The 22,205-nt window shown below is 48.4% G+C and overlaps 6 protein-coding genes across 6 annotated transcripts; 4 read left to right on the plus strand and 2 right to left on the minus strand.

The window, feature by feature from the left end:
* Nucleotides 1-2,818: 2,818 nt before the first annotated feature.
* HD556DRAFT_1310855 (uncharacterized protein) lies at nucleotides 2,819-3,298 on the minus strand (the record flags this gene model as incomplete). Its single annotated transcript, XM_041300464.1, has 1 exon — nucleotides 2,819-3,298. The coding sequence occupies one exon, from the start codon at nucleotides 3,296-3,298 to the stop codon at nucleotides 2,819-2,821; it is 480 nt and encodes a 159-aa protein (XP_041157044.1).
* Nucleotides 3,299-3,542: 244 nt separating this feature from the next.
* On the plus strand, nucleotides 3,543-6,403 carry HD556DRAFT_1310856 (uncharacterized protein; the record flags this gene model as incomplete). The annotated part of the gene is made up of 8 exons (XM_041300465.1): nucleotides 3,543-3,899; nucleotides 4,048-4,080; nucleotides 4,116-4,153; nucleotides 4,210-4,564; nucleotides 4,612-4,899; nucleotides 5,047-5,088; nucleotides 5,149-6,342; nucleotides 6,392-6,403. The coding sequence occupies 8 exons, from the start codon at nucleotides 3,543-3,545 to the stop codon at nucleotides 6,401-6,403; spliced, it is 2,319 nt and encodes a 772-aa protein (XP_041157045.1).
* A 6,294-nt stretch (nucleotides 6,404-12,697) lies between these two features.
* Nucleotides 12,698-13,229, plus strand: HD556DRAFT_1446419 (uncharacterized protein; the record flags this gene model as incomplete). The annotated part of the gene is made up of 2 exons (XM_041307088.1): nucleotides 12,698-12,800; nucleotides 12,847-13,229. 2 exons carry the CDS (start codon nucleotides 12,698-12,700, stop codon nucleotides 13,227-13,229), a joined length of 486 nt encoding a protein of 161 aa, XP_041157046.1.
* A 1,099-nt stretch (nucleotides 13,230-14,328) lies between these two features.
* On the plus strand, nucleotides 14,329-15,126 carry HD556DRAFT_746045 (uncharacterized protein). The gene is made up of 4 exons (XM_041311490.1): nucleotides 14,329-14,436; nucleotides 14,486-14,659; nucleotides 14,708-14,766; nucleotides 14,827-15,126. The coding sequence occupies exons 2-4, from the start codon at nucleotides 14,508-14,510 to the stop codon at nucleotides 14,955-14,957; spliced, it is 342 nt and encodes a 113-aa protein (XP_041157047.1). The 5' UTR covers nucleotides 14,329-14,436; nucleotides 14,486-14,507; the 3' UTR covers nucleotides 14,958-15,126.
* A 168-nt stretch (nucleotides 15,127-15,294) lies between these two features.
* Nucleotides 15,295-18,272, minus strand: HD556DRAFT_1242831 (uncharacterized protein; the record flags this gene model as incomplete). Its single annotated transcript, XM_041298316.1, has 3 exons — nucleotides 15,295-15,758; nucleotides 16,092-17,884; nucleotides 17,938-18,272. The coding sequence occupies 3 exons, from the start codon at nucleotides 18,270-18,272 to the stop codon at nucleotides 15,295-15,297; spliced, it is 2,592 nt and encodes an 863-aa protein (XP_041157048.1).
* Nucleotides 18,273-18,966: 694 nt separating this feature from the next.
* On the plus strand, nucleotides 18,967-19,611 carry HD556DRAFT_746205 (uncharacterized protein). Its single transcript, XM_041311491.1, has 2 exons — nucleotides 18,967-19,430; nucleotides 19,505-19,611. The coding sequence occupies exons 1-2, from the start codon at nucleotides 19,148-19,150 to the stop codon at nucleotides 19,552-19,554; spliced, it is 333 nt and encodes a 110-aa protein (XP_041157049.1). The 5' UTR covers nucleotides 18,967-19,147; the 3' UTR covers nucleotides 19,555-19,611.
* The last annotated feature ends 2,594 nt before the right edge of the window (nucleotides 19,612-22,205 follow it).

Below are 22,205 nucleotides of genomic sequence, written 5' to 3' on the forward strand. Positions count from 1 at the left end.
TCGTCCCGGCACCCACTCCTTCACCATCCATCTTCCGGACGCTATGCGATCCGTGCACCCCGTATTCCATGTCTCTCAGTTAGAACCCGCAACTCCGAACACTATCCCTAATCGCATCCAACCTCCTCCGCCTCCGGTACTAGTCGACGGAGAACCGGAATACGAAATCTCCGAAATCCTGGACTCCAAGATCGACCGCCGGAGATGTCACTGCCAACTACTATACTTAGTACGTTGGGCCGGATATGAAGGGACGGATGAAGAAACTTCCTGGATACTCGCAACCGAACTCGGAAATGCGCCGGAACTTCTATCGGATTTCCATTCAGCATATCCGGACAAGCCGGGACCAACTTCTAACAAAGAGTAAGGAAAAAACATGCATATATGTACATTATTTAGGCGTCCGACATCCGGACTTCGGATCCGACGACCTAAGAGTCCATCTCCATGTCTCCGCCGGATCCGCCGGCCTCTTTTTCCGCCTCCTCCCCATTTTCCTCCTCCGGAGCATCTTCTACATGCATCCGGAAACCGCCCCTCAGACTCTCCATGAAGAGAGTCTGAAACTCCCTCTGCTCCTCCATGAACCGGAGCATGGTCTCACTCACCCGGTCCATCGCAGCTCTACTTCCCTCCGCCGCTGCAATACCCCTCTCCATCAGCCCATTCGTCCGGGCCAGTTCCGCAACTATGTTGTTGGCGGCTGCGACCCAGGCCTGGTCGTCGTACTCCGTCCAGTCTTGATCCTCTCCAATAACCGTCCGGGGATTGGAGACTATTTCTATGTCGTCGTCGATGTCCTCCGGACTGCGCTGACGTCTTTTTCCTTTGCCCTTGGGGCTCGGAGATCCCTCTGGACGCGCGCGTTTCTTGCCTTTGCCTTTGCCGGCCGGCGCCTTGACAGGCGGATTTCCGCCGACGCACTTTTCCTTGGACGCGCGGCACTGGTCACAAGTCCGGATCTTTCGGAAATCATCAGTAGTCATCCGGATCCGGACAAAACAGAAAAGCTCACCCTAGGCGTCCTAGACGTTACTGCCCAGGTGCAAATCTTGCGCCTAAGGACGCACATCTCACACGCAACCTCCGGATCCGCCGGACCAGAGGACTAAAAAATTGTTAAACTCCGGAAAAACGCAAAAAACCTCATCCGACTCACCTCCGACGCATTACCCATCCTAGCCTTTGCCAAACGCTCCTGCTCGCGCTCAGCCAACCTCTTCCGAGTCTCCTCGATATCCTTCCGTTTCTGCTCCTCCATCCGTTTCCGTTCCTCTTCCGCCTCCTTGCACTTGCGTTCCTCTTCCTCCGCCTCTCTCCGAGCGTCCGCCTCAAGCCACGCAATTTCGGCCGCCATTTCCACCTGTCTCTCTTCGAGAACCTGCCGGGCGGTCTTCTTGTTGCCGGAAGTGGAGTTAGACATGTTAAAAGCAGTAATAGGAGTTAAAGGGAAAGTTTTAGACGTCTCATGGGCGCCCCGGCCTACTTATATGCTCAGTGCTATTTTTACGAGCTCCGCCCATCATCTCGCATTCATAAAAGTCCGGTCCGGACTTCCAAATCAGAAGCCTCGTGGGCTCGGCCCTAAAGGGGGGATACTGTCATATCCCGCGTTCCGGACCCGGACCTATCACACTCATCATTTCCGGATTTCCGGATCCGGCCGACTTCTATGTATTGTCCGGATCCGACCCGTGTCTAACTTCCGCGCCTTATCCCTTTGGTATTTCCCTTATCAGTTAGTACACTTTATTTTCCGTTCCTTATTCATTTCCGTCTTCATTTTACTAAGTTCCGATAGACTAGTGATAGTCGTCCCATATGTTTTCTTCATAGCTTTACATAGCTTCGCACTGCACTTACTGTTCTCCGTTATGTCCTCAGTAGTATATAAACCCCTGTACAATCTCTGTAGTTTCCTCAGTTCGAATATCATCTTAGACTCTGCTCATTCTCTCCTCTGTCCGACTTGAGTTTCTCTCTCATCGACCTCCGCTCGTCTTAGGATCGACTCCTATAGACTTGACACCTCCGCCTCTACCTCTGGTAGTCCTCCGCTGTTTCCTTTCTAGTTCGGACTTCGTCCGGATTAGTCTTATCTCTTGTTTCCGAACGTCCGCCGGAGTTCCCACGCATCGGACATCGGACTCCGGACATCGCCCGACGCCCTCCGGACATCGTCCGGTAACCTTCGGACATCGTTCAACAACCCTCGGAAGTTAGGGGCACGTACTCGGGTAAGGGGCGCAGCGCACGAGCTGAAGCCAAGCCCTTCGGATCCGACCCTTGAGCACGTTCTTAACAGTTGTTCAGCTGGAATGTTGAGTTGATCAGCGGCTGGAAGTCCTGATGGGTTTAGTCCCGACCCCCTTGCTGGTTTGGGGACGGCAGCCTTGCCCTTTCGTTGTGAAGGACGGTTAGCCATATAGTGGTTAGTACGAGAGAGAGGCGGCAATCGATAGCGCACTGATTGTTTCAAATTCGGTGATATTACACACAAAGGTAATAAAACACACCCAAACGTACATAAAAGCATGGCGGTCCGATCACGAAGTGATGTAGTGAATGTGAACGGCCTGGCGCGATAAGTAAGACTATTGACATATATGAATGGCAGGGAAAGGCATGGTGTTTGAGAAGCAGCTATATGAATGGCGCGTGTTCAAAAAGTCGACATGTGAACGGCACGATCCGAACATAATTGAATGTGTGGCTATTTACTGATATATTCATTAGCGAGCGACGAGCTGGCAGTCAAATTTAAATACCGTGATTTGAAAAAGAGGGCACAAAAAGAAGGGCCGTGTGATTGGAGCTACGCATCATGGCCTTCAGATTCTTCGTCATCGTCCGAATCCATGGTACCATTGTGATCATCGCCATCTAAATCGGAGGACGTATGGGAATCACTGGGATCAGCCGAGCTAGTGAATTGAGGGCGATGAGAAGATTCTCCCCTAGATGACAGTAAGTCGTTCTTGACGTTCAGGCCCAGAATCTTTCCCATTGCGTCTGCTTGGGCAGCAATGGCGCGAAGAGTGTTGCACTCGTCATTGTAGGCAGCTTGAAGGTAGTTCCCGTCGTCCTCGATCTCTGAACGGTGACGCCCAGTGAGAGCAGCTCTAACTCTTCGGAATTCTTCATCAGAATATTTGAGGCGCATTTTGCTATCCTCGTTGAGCGCCTCAGAAAAATCTAAGTAGTGCTTTGCCTCTTGGATTGCCCATGCTGTAACCGCGAGGCGTTGGCGTGCAGCTTCACGGCCAGCAAGCCTTGCCTTGAATAATTTGTACATAGTCGATAAGTTCATTTCCGCGAGGCCCTTCATCATCAATTCCTCGTGCTTTTACCGTAAGATTACACAATAAACCAAATAAAATGATATTTAAAATGTACCTCTGCAATGTCTTCAGCCGTGAACTCTGGTCGGCATTCTCGCCCTAATGCACGAGCCGAGATACGGAGCTCCAACGGAGAAGCAGTTGTAAACTTCCCAAAAAGGGGAGAAGCTGGAGGAGAAGACGAACGAGGGGGAAGGGATGAGTTGGGGGATTGAGAAGACAGATGACAAGAATATGCAGCGTGACGCTTTCTACAGGAAGGAGATGACATGCGATGCGATTCACGAGGGGAAGGGCTACGCAATAAGCTCTCTTTCGTTGCAGGTGTGTGGCCAGGCTTCCCACGACAGGACGGAGATGCGAATTCACGCTTTCCGCGACGGGAAGGGCTATGCAATAAGCCCTCTCTCACTACAGGAGAGTTTGACACCTCATCCACTGGGGAGAGAGGAGTTGGGGGAGAACCGGAATGAGGAGAACCGGAATGAGGAGAACCGGAATGAGGAGAACCTGAATGATCAGTGCCAGGTCCTATGTCAGAGGTCATCAAACAGGGTGAGTTATCTGCTTTCTTGAGAAAAAAATCAAAGAACGCTGGTTCAACACGGGTTGCACTGCTGGAGTTGGTGTGAGTAGGACTGCTTGGTCGAGGGGGAGACGAAATGTGAGATAAAGGTGCAAAGTCCATCGTCTTGCTGTGTAGACAGCTCACCAGGTGTTGACGGGTGCAGTGAAGGTGCGCAATCCTGCGGACTTTGAAAGACTGCGCAGTTGCAAATCACTGACAAGCACACGTCGAAGCCTACAATGTGAGTAGTCTGTTAAACCCTGATGCCAGCCTGATCGTGCGCACATACCTTTGCAGGTTATGTCCAAACTGCAAATTGAGAGAGTTTCTGTCCATTGAGTCACTTATTACGCACCTCAATTCCCAATCTACCTGCTGGCCACCTGAAGCACGACCACAAGAATTACCCGTCCCTCCTGTATTCCGTCAAAGTCCTGTTTCAAGTACCACTGGTACTTGTCATCAAGATTCCAGATATGTCTTCGGCATTGGTAAAAACATGCTCGATAGGTTGGAAGACGATACATATGCGTACCGGCGAAAGATCAACCATTACTACCCTTTCCACGACGAAGGCGAATGGGAATTAGGGAAGTTCTTGGTCGAAAACCTCACTCAAACACAAATCACTAAGTTTTTGAAGTTGAAATGGGTAAGTAGGATCGTCTAAGCTGTAGGCACAAGTCTGATTTTAAAAAGTTTAACGATCACCCAAGACCGTCTTTCACCATGAAGGATAAACTCTTGGACTGGATGGACTCGCTTCCTTGTTTTATGGAGTGGCAAGTCTCCAAAATAGAGTTTTCAGGCTACAAGACCGTTTATCCCATCGAACTCATTTGGCGCGATGCATTGGATGTAGTCAAGCAACTTTTTAGTGACCCTATCTTTGCGAACCATATGATGTTCGTCCCACACCACATCGGTGTCGGTAATCAGCGTGAATATGGAGATTACATGAGCGCTGATATGGCATGGAAAATCCAGGTCTGTTCACTATATTAATACGTTCCTCACCGAGTCACAGAAAGACTTGTGATTTTCTAGGACTACCTGCCTATTGGCGCAACCCAGGTTCCCATCATCTTGGGATCCGATAAAACTCCTGTCATGTGACTTACTGGAGGACTGGAGATGCACCCGATTTTCATCACCATCGGTAATATCGATTCGGAGGTTCGTTCTAAAGCAACATTACGAGCTTGGCGCTGCATTGCCTACATGCCAATCGTAAAGTTCCGTGTGCATCCAGATTATCAGAGTATTCTTCAGGCACAGCTATGGCATAAATGCATGGACCTCGTCTGTGCTAACCTCAAGGCCGCGGCAGCAGAGGGATGTTTCATGCCTGACCCTTTTAGATTTATCCGTTATGTTTTCACGCCCCTTGTAGCTCATGTATGCGACCTGCCAGAGGCCACCATGATCGCTGCAGTTGCTAAAAACGCATCTCCTCTGACTATGGCGACGCAAGAGCATTTTGGTGATGGGATCCTCCACCCCCCTCGTACCGGGAAGCATACATTGGAACTCCTCGTCGGTATTGCCAAGACAGTTGATCCCTGGGACCTTGACAAGTTCCAGAAAGCGGCCAAAGTTCTCAATCTGTCTGGAGTTCACATGCCTTACTGGCATGATTGGATATATGCATGCCCATCCGTCTTCCTCGCTGGCGAAATTCTACATACCTGCTTCAAATTTTTCGCTGATCACCCGCTCAAATGGGTGAAGGAGACTGTAGGAGCTTATGAGCTTGATACCCGTTACATTGCTCAGCATAAGCGGGTTGGCACGCGCCACTTCGCCAAAGGGATCACGCATGTCAAGCAAATGACGGGCCGTGAATATAGAGATATACAACGCACTATCGTTGCATCAATCGCAGGTGCTGTTTCACCCAGATTTATTCGCGCAATCCGCGGCCTTGTAGACTTCACATATCTTGCACAACACCCAGTTCATTCACCCCAATCGCTCCAAGCCATGACGCAGGCACTTTCAGATTTTCACTCCTTCAAGGACGCTATCGTCGCTGCAGAAGCGAGGAAGGGGAAGAAAGGCGTGAAAGAAGATTTCTTTATTCCAAAACTCGAGCTAATGCAAAGTTTCGAGGGTACGATCAGGAGGTTGGGCACATTGATGCAATTCTCAGCTGATACGACGGAGCGATTGCTCATAACACACTGTAAGGACCTTTTCCCTCGGACGGCTCGACAAAGCAAAGATTTCACGGAGCAGTGCGTTTGTATTCTTAATTGTCAGGAGTCGATGGAAATATTTGATTTATATGCGTTGTTGACTTCTCGGGGAGCATCACTGGTCAATGCCATACACGCTGAAGATGAGGATGTCACAATCGCTAATCCTGCACTTTCTTGGGTTTCCCGCATACTCCCTGACGAGGTGAAGTCGGTTCATGGTCCCAGACCAGTCCGTAACCATTTTCTCAAGGGCATTCTTTCTGGAGACGCGCTCACAGCTTTCCAACTGAATGTTACCCCAGACTATAAATCACTGTCACCGGCTGAAATACGCACGAAATACACTCTCCCTGACTTTGATCACACGCTCACTGTCACAACCCAATAACGAATTAACGCTGGGCAGAGACTAGGACTCAAACAACAAGATAAACCAAAACAAAGATAGAATTGAGCAGGTACGTCTGGGCTGGTACACAATGTACAGACGAGAGGTTTGAACTAAAGAACTACCGACTACAAACTAGCTACCTATATACATATATTAAGTCGGAGACTGAATCTGAGTTCAAACTAACTACCAATCAAATAATAGGAAACAGTATCGTACGATTCTATATATAACCTATGATGTCATAACACGTGCCGCAGCAACCGACAGGTTCTGGAACATCGCATCAGGTTCACGTGGTATAAAGTTTAGTCCGGCATATTCCGATAAGTCACGTGACTCAGTCTCGCACTCGTTAGGTAATTCTACAATAGACGCAACCACAGGTGCATCCTCTTCCATATCTTCAACCGTAAATACATTGTTATGGGCAGGCGCTTTATCAGAGCGCTTATAAGACTTAGAGTTCAGAAAAGAATAATGGTTCGTATGAGGTACTCGTGACATTACCCCCTCTCTAGGATGAGCGTCATCGCGAATGAAACTAGGGCGAATATTGCGTGCTCTCCAATCCTTGAATTCTTCTGATTTAAATAACGATCCCTTGATTCTTTGCGATTTTGGTGCTTTTGGGTGTTTTTCATAAAAATATGCGATAGCTTCCGGGGCGTTCTTTACGTTATCTTCCGTCTCCCAGGTCGCTTCATCTCTTGGATATCCTTCCCATTTGACCAAATACTGCAACTTTCCTCTATAAATACGACTGTCCAATAATTCTTCCACCTCGTACTCTTCTCTCTTTTCGACGATTTCCGGTGGCGGGCGTGCATTTTCGGCATGAGGTATCAACTTTGAGACATAATGCGGTGAAAGCAATTCTACATGGAAAACTGGGTGAATGCCGTATCCTTCTGGCAATTTCAACTTGTAGTTCAATTCTCCAATCTTTTCCACTATTTCAAAAGGACCAAGGCGTTTATCTGATAGCTTCGCATTTGGGCGTCTTTGCCTAATATTCTTTGCGTCAAGCCAGACCTTGTCTCCAATCTTATATTGCGGTGCTTCTTTAACGCCTCTATCGTAGAACTTTTTCATTCTCTCGTTCACGATTCTGAGGGTACTTTCTGCATCATCTTTTGCCTCTTTCATTTGTTGCATCCTCTCATCTGCTGCAGGAATTCGGGACGAGGAATTTGGATGTATCGTGAAATCGGGGTTGTATCCATAAAGAACTTTGAAAGGGGTGTGCCCAGTAGCGGTTATCGAGTTATTGTGTGAAAACTCCGCAATTGGCAACCAATTTACCCAATCATTCTGTCTATAGGATGTGAACACGCGCAAGTACTGTTCGACTTCTTGGTTAACGCGCTCTGTCTGTCCATCTGTTCTGGGGTGATACGAGGTCGACATTGACCATTTTGTGCCTAATCTTTTTGACACTTCTCCCATAAACTTGGAAACAAACTGTGTTCCTCTGTCCGATATCACTTTCTTTGGCGTTCCATGATGTTTCCATACATTTTCCAGGAAAAGATCAGCAATCCCTTTTGAGGTTATTTCTTTCGTGGTGGGAATAAAGTGTGACTGTTTCGAAAATCGATCAACCACCACAAATATGCTGTCATATCCTTTATCTTTTGGCAGGTCCACTATCAGGTCACAAGAGATCGTTTGCCAAGGTCCACTAGGAATCTCATTTGGCTGCAGGGGTCCGGTTGGTCTACTCGGGAACACCTTTGTTTGTCTGCATCGATCGCAACCATCTACATAGTCGTGGACATACTTCGTCATTGAAGGCCACCAATAATTTCTGGAAACTAATTCTAAGGTCTTGGCACGTCCAGGGTGTCCAGCCGGTGGAGAGTCGTGAAACAGCTCCAATATCTCTCGGCGGATCTCTTTATCATTTGGAATGTAAACCAGTCCTCGGAATAACACCAATCCATCCTCCACATTCCATTCTTCGACTCCTCTACGTAGTTGTACCGGTGCTGCTTTTAGCGTTTCTAACGCTTTTGCGACTTCGGGCTCTTTTTCTGTGCATTGCCTTATCTTTCTCAGCAATTTTTCTTCTCCTTGCACTAGAACTTGGCCTCTTTTAGCAGCTTTTACAGTAAAAAACTCCGGTTTTAACAAAATACGATCAGAATTGTCGTTTTCTATCCCCCCCCTGTGGTCTTCTCTCCGAGATAGACGGTCCGCCTTATCGTTGACTACACCAGGCTTATGTTGGAGCGTAAATTCGTACTCCGCCAGGAACAAACTCCATCTGGCTTGCCTTCTTGTCAACTTTTGGCTCGTCATAAAGTACTCGAGATTTTTGTGATCCGTCCAGATCTCCACATGATGAGGTTTTCCCTGCACATAGTGCCTCCACTCCTCCAACGCTCGAATGATTGCCAATAATTCTTTGTCATGGATGTCGTAATTTCGTTCCGCATCATTCATTGACTTCGAATAATAGGCTACGGGATGCCACAAATCATCTTCCATCAGTTGAGATAAGACCGCTCCAGTTGCATAATCAGAAGCATCGGTCTCTATTTTCATCTTTTTCTCAACGTCCGGCATAACTAGAATCGGAGCTGATGTAAATCTTGACTTCAGTTCATCAAAAGCATCTTGCTGTTTCTCCGTCCAGTCCCATTTGACATCTTTCCGCAATAAATCATTCATTGGTCTGGCTATGTCCGAGAACCCAAAGATAAATCTTCTGTAGAAGTTGGCAAAACCCATGAATGCTTGAATATCTTTAACGCATTTAGGTACAGGCCATTTCATTACTCCTTCTACTTTCACAGGGTCCATCCGAACACCACCCTTCTCCACGATCAACCCGAGGAACTCGACTTCCGACTGTTCGAAGCTACACTTTTCAGGCTTCAGATATAAGTCGTTCTCTTTTAGTCGTTTCAGTACCTCACGTACAACTTTCCGGTGTTGCTCCCTATCGCCATTTGTGAACACGAGGATATCATCGATATAGACTACTACGGTCTTTCCATCAATTAGATCTCTGAATATCTCGTTCATCATTGTTTGGAACGTGGCAGGGGAGTTCGTTAAACCGAAGTACATTACGGTTGTTTCATGGTGACCAAACGGCGTTTTGAAGGCCGCCTTCCACTCGTCTCCTTCTTTCATGCGAATATTATTGTACCCCCATCGTACATCCATCTTGGAGTACATCGTGGCACCGGTTAAAGCATCAATCAAATCTTGAGATCTCGGTAGTGGGTATGCATTTTTAACCGTCTTCTCATTGAGCTTTCTATAGTCCATTACCGGTCTTAACTTGCCATCTTTCTTGGCCACAAAGAAGAAGGGTGCTGCCACTGGGGATTGTGACTCTCTAATACGTCCCAGTGCGGTTTCAGCTTTCAACCAATCTTTCAAAGTGTCCATCTCCTTGGGTGACAAAGGGTAGGGTTTCGCATTCGGCGGAAGATCGCCATCGTCTTTAAGATCTATCGCATGATCCCATTTCTTTCTTTCGGGGAAGCGCTTAGATTCTTCTTCTGAGAAAACTCCCAGGTAATCGTGAAGCCAATCGGGAACCATCTCTTCAACCGATTTCTTCACCTTCATTGCTTCTTCTGCAACCTTCTGCTCCGTGGCAACCGAGGCTTTATATCTTATCCATTCTACTGGATCTTCCTCATCTTCTGCCACTTCAACTCGTGCCCTCTTCGGGTCTTCTTCATCATCGTCATCCTCCGTCAGAATCAGATCGGGCAAAGTGCCTCTTACGTCTTTTCTATTTTCTCGATTTTGTATTCTCTTTTCTTTTTTCGTCATACATTTAACGGGACAACGCGTGAGAGAGAAACGCCCTGCATTCCAGTCTACCTCCGGGTTGTGATATCTTAACCAATCAATGCCAATAATTACATCGTCACTGCCGAGGTCTGTAACCATGAATGCTGTTTTGTCTTCAACATGGTTTCCGATCTTCAGACCTAACTCAGCGAAGTGCGTCATCGATCCGGCTGCGTTCAACGAGCCATCAATATTTTTAACGGGAATCGGTCTCTCCAACTTCCTACACGAAATCCCCTTCTTCTCCACAAACTTCTTATCTATAAATAATGTCGAAGCACCACAATCAACTAGTGCTTTGACCTCGGCTTGCCGATTCTTTCCTTTCAGCGTAACGGGAATATAGAAGTGCTCTGATTTCGTTTTAAGAAACACTTCTTCGACATCCGCGTAGTTTGATAAGATCGAATATTTATTATTAGGATCTAAGCCCTCGGTCTTTGGCTTCGCTCCTTTTTCGTTCTTTTCGCCTTCCGTGGTCAACCACCTTGTAAACCACTTGGGCGCCCCCACCAACCTCTTGGCTTCTTCCTTCTTGATTGTTAGGGCGATCTTTTTGCCCATATCTGTTGACAACCAGAATTCGAACCATTTCGGAGGTTTCCCCGTAAACTCTCTGCCAGCATCCGAATCCCTCCATTCGGTAAACCACTTCGGTGGTACCTTCTGGTCTTGGATTGGGACCTTCTTCTGACAGTCCTTGGCCAAATGGCCCTTCTCTCCGCAGTTGTTGCACTCGAAGATATGACTAAATCGGCATTTCGTACCGAACCAGCAATTGCCAATATCTCGAAGGAACTTGCATGGAATCTGAGAAGTAGATGACGACATCGTGCCAGTTGTATTCTGGAACCCGATTCACTGACGTCGTTTGAGTAGCTGCTCGTAAGGGCTACTCCGGATAAGGAAAATGATGATAAAGATCAATGTGAAAAAGTCTACGTAAAGGAAAACTGAGCGGTCCCCGATATCTGATCGGATCTACCACTGGCTCAGGGTCAAGGGGTTCTGGTAATATCCCACACTGACGCTTCCTCTATTACTGACTAAAAACGGGAGTATGTAAACTATACCCGTTCGAGTGGGAAAAACTAGGGTCACTGCAATCTCCGTTTCGAGGGTGCAAACCTAGGACAAGTTATCACTCTTCCGGCCGGAGCCTACAAGTGCGAGTCTCACTAGGGAATGCCTCTAAATCCTCTTAGGTCAAATGCAATATGTAACCGCTAGACAGTTCCGCTATTTACTCGAAGTGGATGCCTACGTGTGTATGAAGAGGAAAGGTAATTCGTAAAAGGAAATTATAGTAACGTGGAGCAGGCAGGGTTTTGGGCCAGCACTCCAAGTTGTAGCGAGATGCCTAATGTCGTCAACACCTCCGTATACTGGCGGCTGCAATGTAAGGCAGGGCCTGGTATAGGACTACTAACTACTAAAGGTGTAAACTATGAAGACGCTCAAGCGAGCAAAGGAAAAGGTTTCAATCGAAAGTCACGGCTGTTTAGGCCGGGCAATGAAAAACGTGTAACGTCTTACTAGTACGTGCGTCCGAGGCAATATGCTGTTGGAGACACGTAATAGCGAGAGGTACAAAGGGTAAACGGTAAACGGCTTTGTTTGCGTGACAATATGGATTGACTTCCAATATAGCCAGGCAAAGAAAGAGATGTGCGAGAGTGTAACGCAAGAGTCGGAGTCTCCTATAGTTCAAACCTAATGTCACAACCCAATAACGAATTAACGCTGGGCAGAGACTAGGACTCAAACAACAAGATAAACCAAAACAAAGATAGAATTGAGCAGGTACGTCTGGGCTGGTACACAATGTACAGACGAGAGGTTTGAACTAAAGAACTACCGACTACAAACTAGCTACCTATATACATATATTAAGTCGGAGACTGAATCTGAGTTCAAACTAACTACCAATCAAATAATAGGAAACAGTATCGTACGATTCTATATATAACCTATGATGTCATAACACGTGCCGCAGCAACCGACAGGTTCTGGAACATCGCATCAGGTTCACGTGGTATAAAGTTTAGTCCGGCATATTCCGATAAGTCACGTGACTCAGTCTCGCACTCGTTAGGTAATTCTACAATAGACGCAACCACAGGTGCATCCTCTTCCATATCTTCAACCGTAAATACATTGTTATGGGCAGGCGCTTTATCAGAGCGCTTATAAGACTTAGAGTTCAGAAAAGAATAATGGTTCGTATGAGGTACTCGTGACACTCACCGACTTTATTCGTCGTTCATCCCTGGCTAGCGACGAGCACACCTGCTGGGACCCCAAATATGGGCGCTTCCAGGTGTGGAACAAGTTTCGGCTGCAGCTGCACTCGGCCTTCCAGCCACGGGTCATCATGCCAAGCAGAGTAGTACAAGCATACCCGCCGAGCAATGATTTCCCCTTGGGCAATTGCGATACCATTCTTATCGATGGCCCGGGCATGGATGGCAACATAAGTATGTGTATTCCCTGTATATTGAGCACTACTGATATCATATATAGCTAGTTATGTCGCACAAGTTCGACTGATTTTTCAACCGACGATTCGACGAGGTTCTGATGTGGAGCTGCCATCGTACCTTTCCAACCCACTTCTCTATGTCCAGTATTTCCGTTTCATCTCTCGTCCTGAAGACCGTCCTGAACTCATGATGTGGACCGTGGAACGCGTGTACACTCATGATGCAAATGGTAACCGCCATAGACATGGAGCTGTCGTGCGACTTACGGATGCAACGCATGCGGTCGAATTGATACCAGAGTATGGTGAGGCAGTGGACCAGAGCATGACCTCTGCGACATGCTCGGAAAGCTATGAGCGTTTCTTTCTGAATAATTTTGCGGACAAGGAGAGTTATCATGCATTCAGTACTGAGTTTGTATAGACAGTAGATTAATCGGTATGTAGTGTAGCAATTGTATCTATTGCTATCGCATCCATCGTATCTATCGCATCGCATCTCTGAGCATATCACATCTTATCGAACTGGGCTTCAGTTTATCAGCCAGATATGGTGTGTAATATTGATGTTCAACATCTCCACCAATCGCATGACTTCGCTACTGAAGTCGTAAGTGTTCGTAAGTGTTCGTAACGCGCGTAAGTTAAGCGTTCATTTCAGTCGTTTTGCAGATGTAGTAGATCAATCCATCATCCATCCGGACTTCGAAGTTCGAAGAGCACATCACATGATTATGCACGTGATCAGTAAAGTCCTAATACATTGCCAATTTGCGGACTTGATGGACAGAACGCTTAAACTTTCTGATGGTGACGTACCACCATAAGTAATACTACTACGTGGTCGTGACGCGGCTTTATCAGATCATTCAAATACCACCATGGTATATCGACTCGAATACTTGTCCTTCGCATTCTTATCATATTATGACAACCCTGAGTTTGGCTCGGATGTACTATCAAGGTGACTAGTGAGTCTCCGTATTGTTGTCTCTGATAGTGTTCGGGTGCTGTTTTTAACTGTGTTGACGTGTTACTACCGTAAGCCTTACGCAACCTCGGCTGTATCATATTAAGCCCCAACCATGCCGCGCCAAACACCATTCAGGCTGTATCACTCATCTGCGACCATGCTCGTTCCCAACATCTGTGAATACTCAGCCTCGGTACGATGGGCACCATCGACGGGAACAATTTGATCTCCGTCAAAATCTATGCCGCACCGACGGAGTCGATGTGCCAGTCCTGCCGAACAACTCAATGCTGTGGTCTAGATCGTCCATCTGATCCTCTACGTTCGACAGCGTGAGGCAGTCCTGCTTACCCAGCAAGTGATGATGGCACTGTCTTATCCACGCGGCTCTTACCAGTACTGTGTAGACGACCCCAAATCCAACGAATCCGATCAGGTGTGTAATGGATATCCATCAACATTATGCTCTAAATCTTACCAGATCGCTAGTTTGAACCAACCAGAGCTACGCCATAGTGTAGTTATGGAAGCAGTTCTACTTCACGAAAATATGTCCTCGCGGACATAGACAGTGTCGTTTGGAAGTTATTCTTGATCTCTGCATAGCAGCAACAAGGATTTAGAGTGGTTTTACATGGGCGACTACTCCAGCCTCCAGGTATCTAGCGTGCGTTCTCTCGATATCCTACATCTTACTGGTGGTCTAGTATTCGGCTCACAAGAGAGTGGATGGGTTCTTCCTTCACCCTCCGAGTCTCCACACTGCTTCTCTTACGATCGCGCACGGATGCACCGAATTCCGTGCTCCATCACAAAGCGCCTTCGCCCGCTCGGCGCACACCGTCTCTCAACTCACTTGCCACAGTCTGGACCAGAACATGGTGGGTTAATTGACATACGACTTACGATTCAGAAACAAACCCACACAGCGTCGAGGACTATGCGCAAGACACAGCAATATGTTTATTCAGGATGGAATTTGAGAACGGTAATGCATGATATTTACTAGGATAAAACATTCAAAAAACCTTTCCTCTGACACTTGTAGCCCACCTCTGGTCCTTCCAGCATGTGCTTGGAATTGGTAACTTTCATTGTACGTCTCGTACTTGGCCCTGCCGACCATTAACTTGGCATCCACCGTACGCACAGCGCATCCGTCTGAATCTGATGTCCTAGCAGCACGTTTAATCATTCCTCATATGCCCGTTGCCCATTACACTATGATCTCGAAACTAAGTCGCAAGACCCTATTACATACAATATAAGTTTACACATAATCCAGTCTATTGTCTATCAGTGATCCAAGATGCGAGTTGAGATGAATAATTTTGTTATCAAGTATGTGAGACGACGAGGTGGTTGGGGAGGTCGACCGTTATTCTTTAACGATGCTTGTGGTCGAATGAGAGGAAGTATGAGTTTAAGCCAAGCCAGGACAATGCCCAGTCGAGCCCAAGGAGATGGCAGGATGACATGCTCAATGCAACGCGAGTGCGAAGAGCACTCACAAACGTTACGACCCCTCACCGCTCTCCCTCCTCCAGCGAGGAATCGGCACCCTCAACCGTATTCCGTCCCGCGCATCGTGGGGACTAGAAGGAGGCCTATCGTGTTGAATTGGATGGAAATTGTCGTGCGTGCTAGAATGTCGCCCGTCATGCATAATTGGAAGTGACTCGTCGTGCAAGATATGGTGTGACCCGTCTTGGAGGATAGGATGTTGCTCATCGCGAGGAGAATGTTCACCATCATACGGAGAACGTCTCCCCTCCAGCGCCCTTCCCCGTCTCCCATCAAAACTCAAACGCAACCCAGGCCGTCGCGTCTCCTGCCGCACTCCAGATCCAGCAGCCTCCTCATAACTGGGCAAACCCGCTAAACTCGATAGTGGGGGGACACATCCCTGGAACGACACGCGATAGTCGGGTGCTGCATTCGCGTGTACGTTTTCACCATCTAGAACACCACTTGCATTCCCTTCTTGAACCCCTCCCACACTCACTTCGACCCCATCCACACCATCTAACTCCTCTCCACGTGTCCCACCACCACCGCTCGAATTCATCTCCGTAAACCCTCTCTCCCAAATCGCGCTCTCCGGGATCTCAGCAGGAGGTGTATGAGGGCTATGTGGCGCAGAATGCATACCACTAAAATAAGGCGTCTGTGCTCCACTTCCACCAACACTAAACGCAGTGCGCGGACGTGAATGTCCTCCCGTATTCGAGGCCAATCCTTGTGGGTATTCGAGGGGTTGAAGTGGCGATACCAGATTCCCAAATGATCGTGAATGGAGATGGGCTCCCCCACCTATACTCACACCTCCATGCCCAGACACCCCATACGACCCACTGACGTTCGACATCCCCAATCCGTGTCCATTTGTCATCCCCGCAAGATTGGAATGGCTCCCAGTCCTCGAGCCCCCGCTCAACCACCCAGAAGGAAGTGGCTTCATCGCGACCGTGAGTAACGTGCCTCGCGTGCGGGATGCAGGCGGTGAGTGGGTATACGTTTCAGAGTCTGATACCACTGGATATCTGTGTGAATCTGGGGCGGAGATGGCTATAGGCGGGCCTATTGCCCCCCGCATACGCCGCTCGGGACTAGGCGCACGAGAAACAAGCCGACTTGGGACTTGGCTCGTAGGATCAGAATTCGGCGATCGTGGATGACCTAAAAGTTCACAACTGACCCAATCGAGTACGCTCTGCGGGAGTGTGTGTGCATGTGCATGCGCATGTGGATGTGAGTGTGAGTGTGAGTGTGAGTGTGAGTGTGAGTGTGGATGTGGTGGTGAGCTCGTTCCTGAACGCGGCAGGAAGGATGCGTTGGTGGCACTTCCTGGTGTGGGGGGAATGTGTGGTGCTGTGGACACATAGGGGTTCACGACGCGCATGGTGGATCCGGCAGGTAGGAAGGCGTTGGCGACGCGGTCCCTAACGTGAGCGGTGTAACTGGGGAGCATCTCACCTTCCTCCTCGTTGTCTTCTTCTCCGAAGATGCCTGCGCCAGCGCTCTCGCCTTCACCTTGTACGTGATCGCCTAAAACGACACGGCGGACCCAACGCCCAGCAGCGCGAGCTTCTGTGAGGAGACACCCATCGAGTATGGTTATGGGGAGGCTGCAGCGGAGTTCAGAAGTATGCCCGTCGAGGTTTGACATAAGGATAGACCAGCGGATTCGGTGTGAGATGTGGATTGGGTCAAAAGAATGGGACGGAGGAAGAGTTGGTGGGAGGGTGAGGGAGAGCGGGGAAATGAGGTCTGTTGAGGTGAATTCGCCTGAAGCGACGTCTGGGGGTTCGTCGTGGGAGGAATCGGAATCATGTGAAGGAGCGAAGGAGGAGCCTGAGATTGGCTGAGAGTGGGAATGCGAAGAGGACGAAGATGGTATGCTGGGGACTTGATGGAGGGATAGATCGGGTAGATGAAAACTTGGTGATCTATCCTCCTGAGCAGGAGACGTGGGCACACTGACATTGGTAGGGCCAAGGGAATGCGATTTGGAACCGGTGCCGATGGGCTGTCTGATGCCATACCAACTTTCGCTGACAAGCTTAAGTTTACCGTTGGTAACCTCGTGTTTTGTAGCCACAACAGCTCTGGTGAATTCGCTCCCCCTTGAAGGAATCTTCACGGTCTCGTTGAGGTTGGTGACGACGCTGAGGACGCGGACACCTTTGGCGAGAGGGAGAAACTTGCAGAGGGCAGTAACGGTATCACCGGCAGCCCAAGCGCGATGGGGGAGGACAAGAGTGTACATGAGTTTATCAGGCCATGTGTTCTCGATTTCAAGTGTCTGCTGATACTCGAGCGAGTCTGTTGCGAGACTTCGTATTAGGGAAACAGGGTGGGATGCATGGAGGTTGTGCGCGAAGCCAGGACGGACGGCGGTTGCGCGGAGTTTATAGGAGATGAATGATTGGGAAGCCGTGGAGGGGAGGTGTATTGAGGAGGGGAGGGAACCGCCGAGGGCGAGCGAGAATGGGAAAAGGTGTTTGCCTGCTTTGAGGGTATGAGAGTGGCGTTTCTCGCCTTCGAGGAAGGACCAATCATATGTGCAGATACTGTATGTCTGGCCAGATGAGTTCAGGGAAATTCTGGGTGAATTTTCCAATCAGAGAAGAAGGTTTAAATGAAATAAAGCGCATACGGTTCGTGAAGAGAGGGCGGTACGCGGGTTTTGCCACGAAACTGGAGATTTATTTCTTTGATGGATGTCGCTTGGGAGAGAGTGAGGACGACATGTCCAGAAAGTAAGGCAGGCTCGATGTCTACTGTTGTGCCTTTCAATGCAAGGACATCAGAATCCAGGATTATGTCTATGCGAGACTTGTCAGGTGGTGGGTGATGATGTGATCTGTCTTGGTGGACCATGTCGTCGTGTACGCGACTAAGAGCGGCGTGAAGAGCTGTACTGAGATGGTCATCTATGGGAGTAGAAGTAGGAAGTTGAGGAGAAGCTGGGCGTGTTATACTGAATGCCATCTTGGCGGAGAGACCCTGGTTAGGATGAGTTGGAATTACAGACGCGCACTCAGGGCAAGCCAAACTCACCAACTAGCTACAGTTGGTCCTAGTCCTGGAATTTGTGAGAGATCCAAAGTTCCTAGTAGTGATTGTGAGCGACAAAGGAAACATCGACCGGGCGAGACTTGAATCATTCTTATAATAAACCTCACCTTTCGTTCGTCCGAACGTTGCCCGCGGCTGAGAGCGAAGCCGGCTCAGATTGCTAATTCTTGATCCGGGTATATGGGATCGACGATCCTTGCGGCACGGCAATACCCGAGTCACAGCTTTGTTTGCAGACACTTTCCACAGAAACCTGCTCAAATAGAATTGCCATCGATATCGGCCTTCCGTCCTGCAGCGCTCAGCGCTTATTGTTCCTCCCATTTACGGAGTTCTACATCAGCGCAACACTTATCGCATAGCTTTGCGGTTCTAGACCGTCGTGTCGACCAGCCTGCACAAAATGAAAGGCACATCCATTGGTAGTAGCCGTCGGTTGAATGCGGATACAAACACCATTTGCATAAATGACTGTGTACGCTGCGTTACTTATCAGCAGGTGTTATCTTCCTGTCGTTAATCTCTGGCGCGCCCTCCATTTCCAAGATCTCGGTATATCAACTAGATCTCGCTAACCACTCACTTGACTTCCATTACAAAGTCTTACCCTCGAACTCTCCCAAGCCCAGGACCTTTCGAGCTGCTCACCACTGCAATGCAGCCACGTCCTAAGTATTTAAATTTAATCTCGCTTTTAGTCCGGTAACACAAGTAGCCCTGTGCTCATTGAGGCGGAATCTAGAACATGGGCCTCCTTTGTGTGCCAGCACACCGCGATACTTCCTCCAATGGCGATCCATATTAAGTCCCGCACTCACCCTATTCACACGCTATCATCCTATAATAAGATTATACATCCCTCTTTCTCCCTTTCTTACATTCTTCGACTCCAATTCTGCCACCGGTCGTCTACTCACTGGATCACGTTTGTTATCTCGACTGTCGCGGTGTTTTTAGGCCATCTACAGTCTGGTTCTCTCTTATCAATCGCCATGGTCCTCGCCATGCCGCCATTGTTGCAAGCAATATCGCTATTTGGCAGGAGTAACGACATGCCCGACCACGAACAAGGTAAGATCGCACGCTTGATGTGCGCCAATCTCACGCTCGATATGCACTTGATATGCGTTGATAGACCTTTAAAGTTTTGACATGCCATGGGATTCGGTGGTGTTTCACAAGGCCTGCAGACTAGCAATGACTCATTCCGCAGCAGCCGTGCTTCGGCTTCCCCTGGATTGGTTTAGACGGGTGTTGAGCACTCAGCGCTCAAAGGGTTTCTGAAGACCCTCCTAACGTGGATGTGCTCTAAGAAGCCCCTTGAGCGAAGTCTCGTGGAAATACACAAAAATGAAATGTCCGAGGCTCAACCGCCATGCTCATTTCGAACATGGAGACTGACGAATCGTAAACTTGACAGAATCTATTGTTGGCTATGGGATTCGATGCTGCGCCATTCACATGACGCACGGCTCCAACTTCCCTGACTTTAAAGTTTAAACAAAGCTCTATGTTTGCGCCTGCACCTGCGTTCGGAATACTTCGGACCCGTATCCTTCGGAGATCAATCGGATATGATTTATAATTTACAGGTGCGTCATCGGGGGAAACCGGAAAACACTTTGTTTGTGGCCGCCGAATGGCAGTTGGACGTTGTGGTCCTAAAGGTCGGTTGCTATCGGGTCTTTCATGTGCACCTCTCCAGCTATCCATGCTAGTGGAAGTGCGGCTACCTGGAAGAGGTGCACATAAAGACTATTGGCAAATCCATGCAAACTTGTTGCAAAGAATACGGCTACAATGCAAGCAGGCGAACATTATACGGCCGTTTTACTCATTGTAGTAGAGACCTACATCTAGAATTTCACCCTAAGGCCTGGACGTTCACTCATAAGGGAAAAATGCAAACCTAAAAGCCTGTTAGGAGATGCGATTCAGCACGTTTACACTACACTAGTCGAATCTAGGAAATATACAGATGTTCGTATCGTGATGTACATCCTACAAGAAAGTGATCTTCAAGTTCAAAATCCCCGCCTAGCGTGGCAGTACCATTCAAACAGGAATGACAGTCCCGGCATTTTGTCTGTTAGACTACGGAATACTAATCAATTGCACCAGACAGCCCGATGCGATGACCACATCCTTGCAATACCATCTACAATGCTTACCAACGACGAGGGCTTCCTGTTTCCTTTTTTCATCTTCATCCTAGTCCTGCAATGTGTGGAAATGCCTGCATCTAGAATATGACGTGGCTTGTATTGGGGATTGGACAGGCAACAACGACCACACATTCGGGATCCGCTGACCTATTCATCCGCCTTGTGCAGTAGCTTCACTGTTCCAGCTGATCTGAGATACATCGGCCTTCTTTTGTTTCCAATCCCGCTTCCTTGTCTTCTGCGATATCATCGTGCTTAATACCATTAATATCATTGGGTGGTTCCGATGGCAGCGGATGTCTGGCGAAGTTGAGGATGACTTATCGTCGTGCCACAAATGTGGGCTTCAAGGGGGAAATCAACAACTCATCTCATAGTTCCCCGGCAATCTAATCCAATTCTCCGGCAAACTGGTGATATTTTTGTCGTGCTACCACCGATGATGTGCTTGCCATCCACGAAGAAAATAGCGCAGGACAAGCACAACCATTCGCTACATTCAAATTTAGCGATGGTTCGTCGATCAAAGATCCGAGATCCGCGAGAGGTGAACACTTTTGTCACCGGCCATGCGTACGAAGGCGCCAACAGGATTCCCGGAGATGGTACGGATATAGCGAGTACCTTAGAGCCAATGATCATCCGGGCGGACCTACTGCCAGGTCGACATATCCAATTCCTGGATGTTTGACCCTGACAAGATCAGCGAGAAGCGGTGTGTTATCGGGCGTCCACGCGAGTGACGTTTCTGGACGTTATGGTTGGCTACGAAGTTTGCGATGCAGTTTCTTGTGCCTGTATCCCGACCTCACGGCTTGGAATAAATTGCCTGCTTTGATATCCTTCCAATCGTTTCAACAGCACATCGTCCTTTAAGCTTCAAACTCTACAGACAAACCGCCCGTTCATTGATCCTGTCAGGGCATCACCATGCGCAGCCAATCAGGGAAGATTGCGATACCCCTTACCTCGTATTCTTTGGCTGTTACCGATCTTGAAACTATCGAACGGGTATTCTAATACCGTTATGCTTGGCTAGCGCTGGCATTCTTGTCATTTTGATTTAGCCGGCCCCGTCGGTTTATCTCGAGACCCCTATCAGGCATCCTAGCTTTGTCAGCAAAACGATAACGGAAGTTGCTATAGCAGACTCGTATGGTGGCCCAAGGCATATGGACAACGCCGATTCCTCAGGGCTGGAGCATTAGACCGGTAGCTCAGCTGAATGATGCGCTTCTCTACAGAGTTCTGCGAAGCCAACTACCGACTGAACTCGATGGGAGAATTCGACAGGCTGGCTCAGGCTTAAGGACGACGGAGATATGAATGCCGTCTGGTAGACCTAGATTCCTTAGCACGGACCGTCTTATTTTGCATGGATGTCGCCCCATTTGTCGACAGTTGGGCTATTGATGATGTTATCAGTATTCAGATTCCTAATCGCACTCGTACAGTTCCAAGGTACTGCAAGCAAATCGTGTATGCGGGATATCACATCCTCGCTTCGGACTCAGTTCGTACATGTGACGATGGGTGTACTGTTGTGAAGACGCATGCCTATGACAGATCGACGGTGCTGCAGTTATATCCCATGAGATACAGATGTAGCTGACCTGCATGACGCGAATCAGAAGGCTACGATGAGGGTGATATCATCCCGATGTCTGAGTGATACTTTATG

The sequence above is a fragment of the Suillus plorans genome (genome assembly GCF_016647745.1).
Source record: "Suillus plorans strain S12 chromosome Unknown HD556scaffold_53, whole genome shotgun sequence".
Classification (NCBI taxonomy): domain Eukaryota; kingdom Fungi; phylum Basidiomycota; class Agaricomycetes; order Boletales; family Suillaceae; genus Suillus; species Suillus plorans.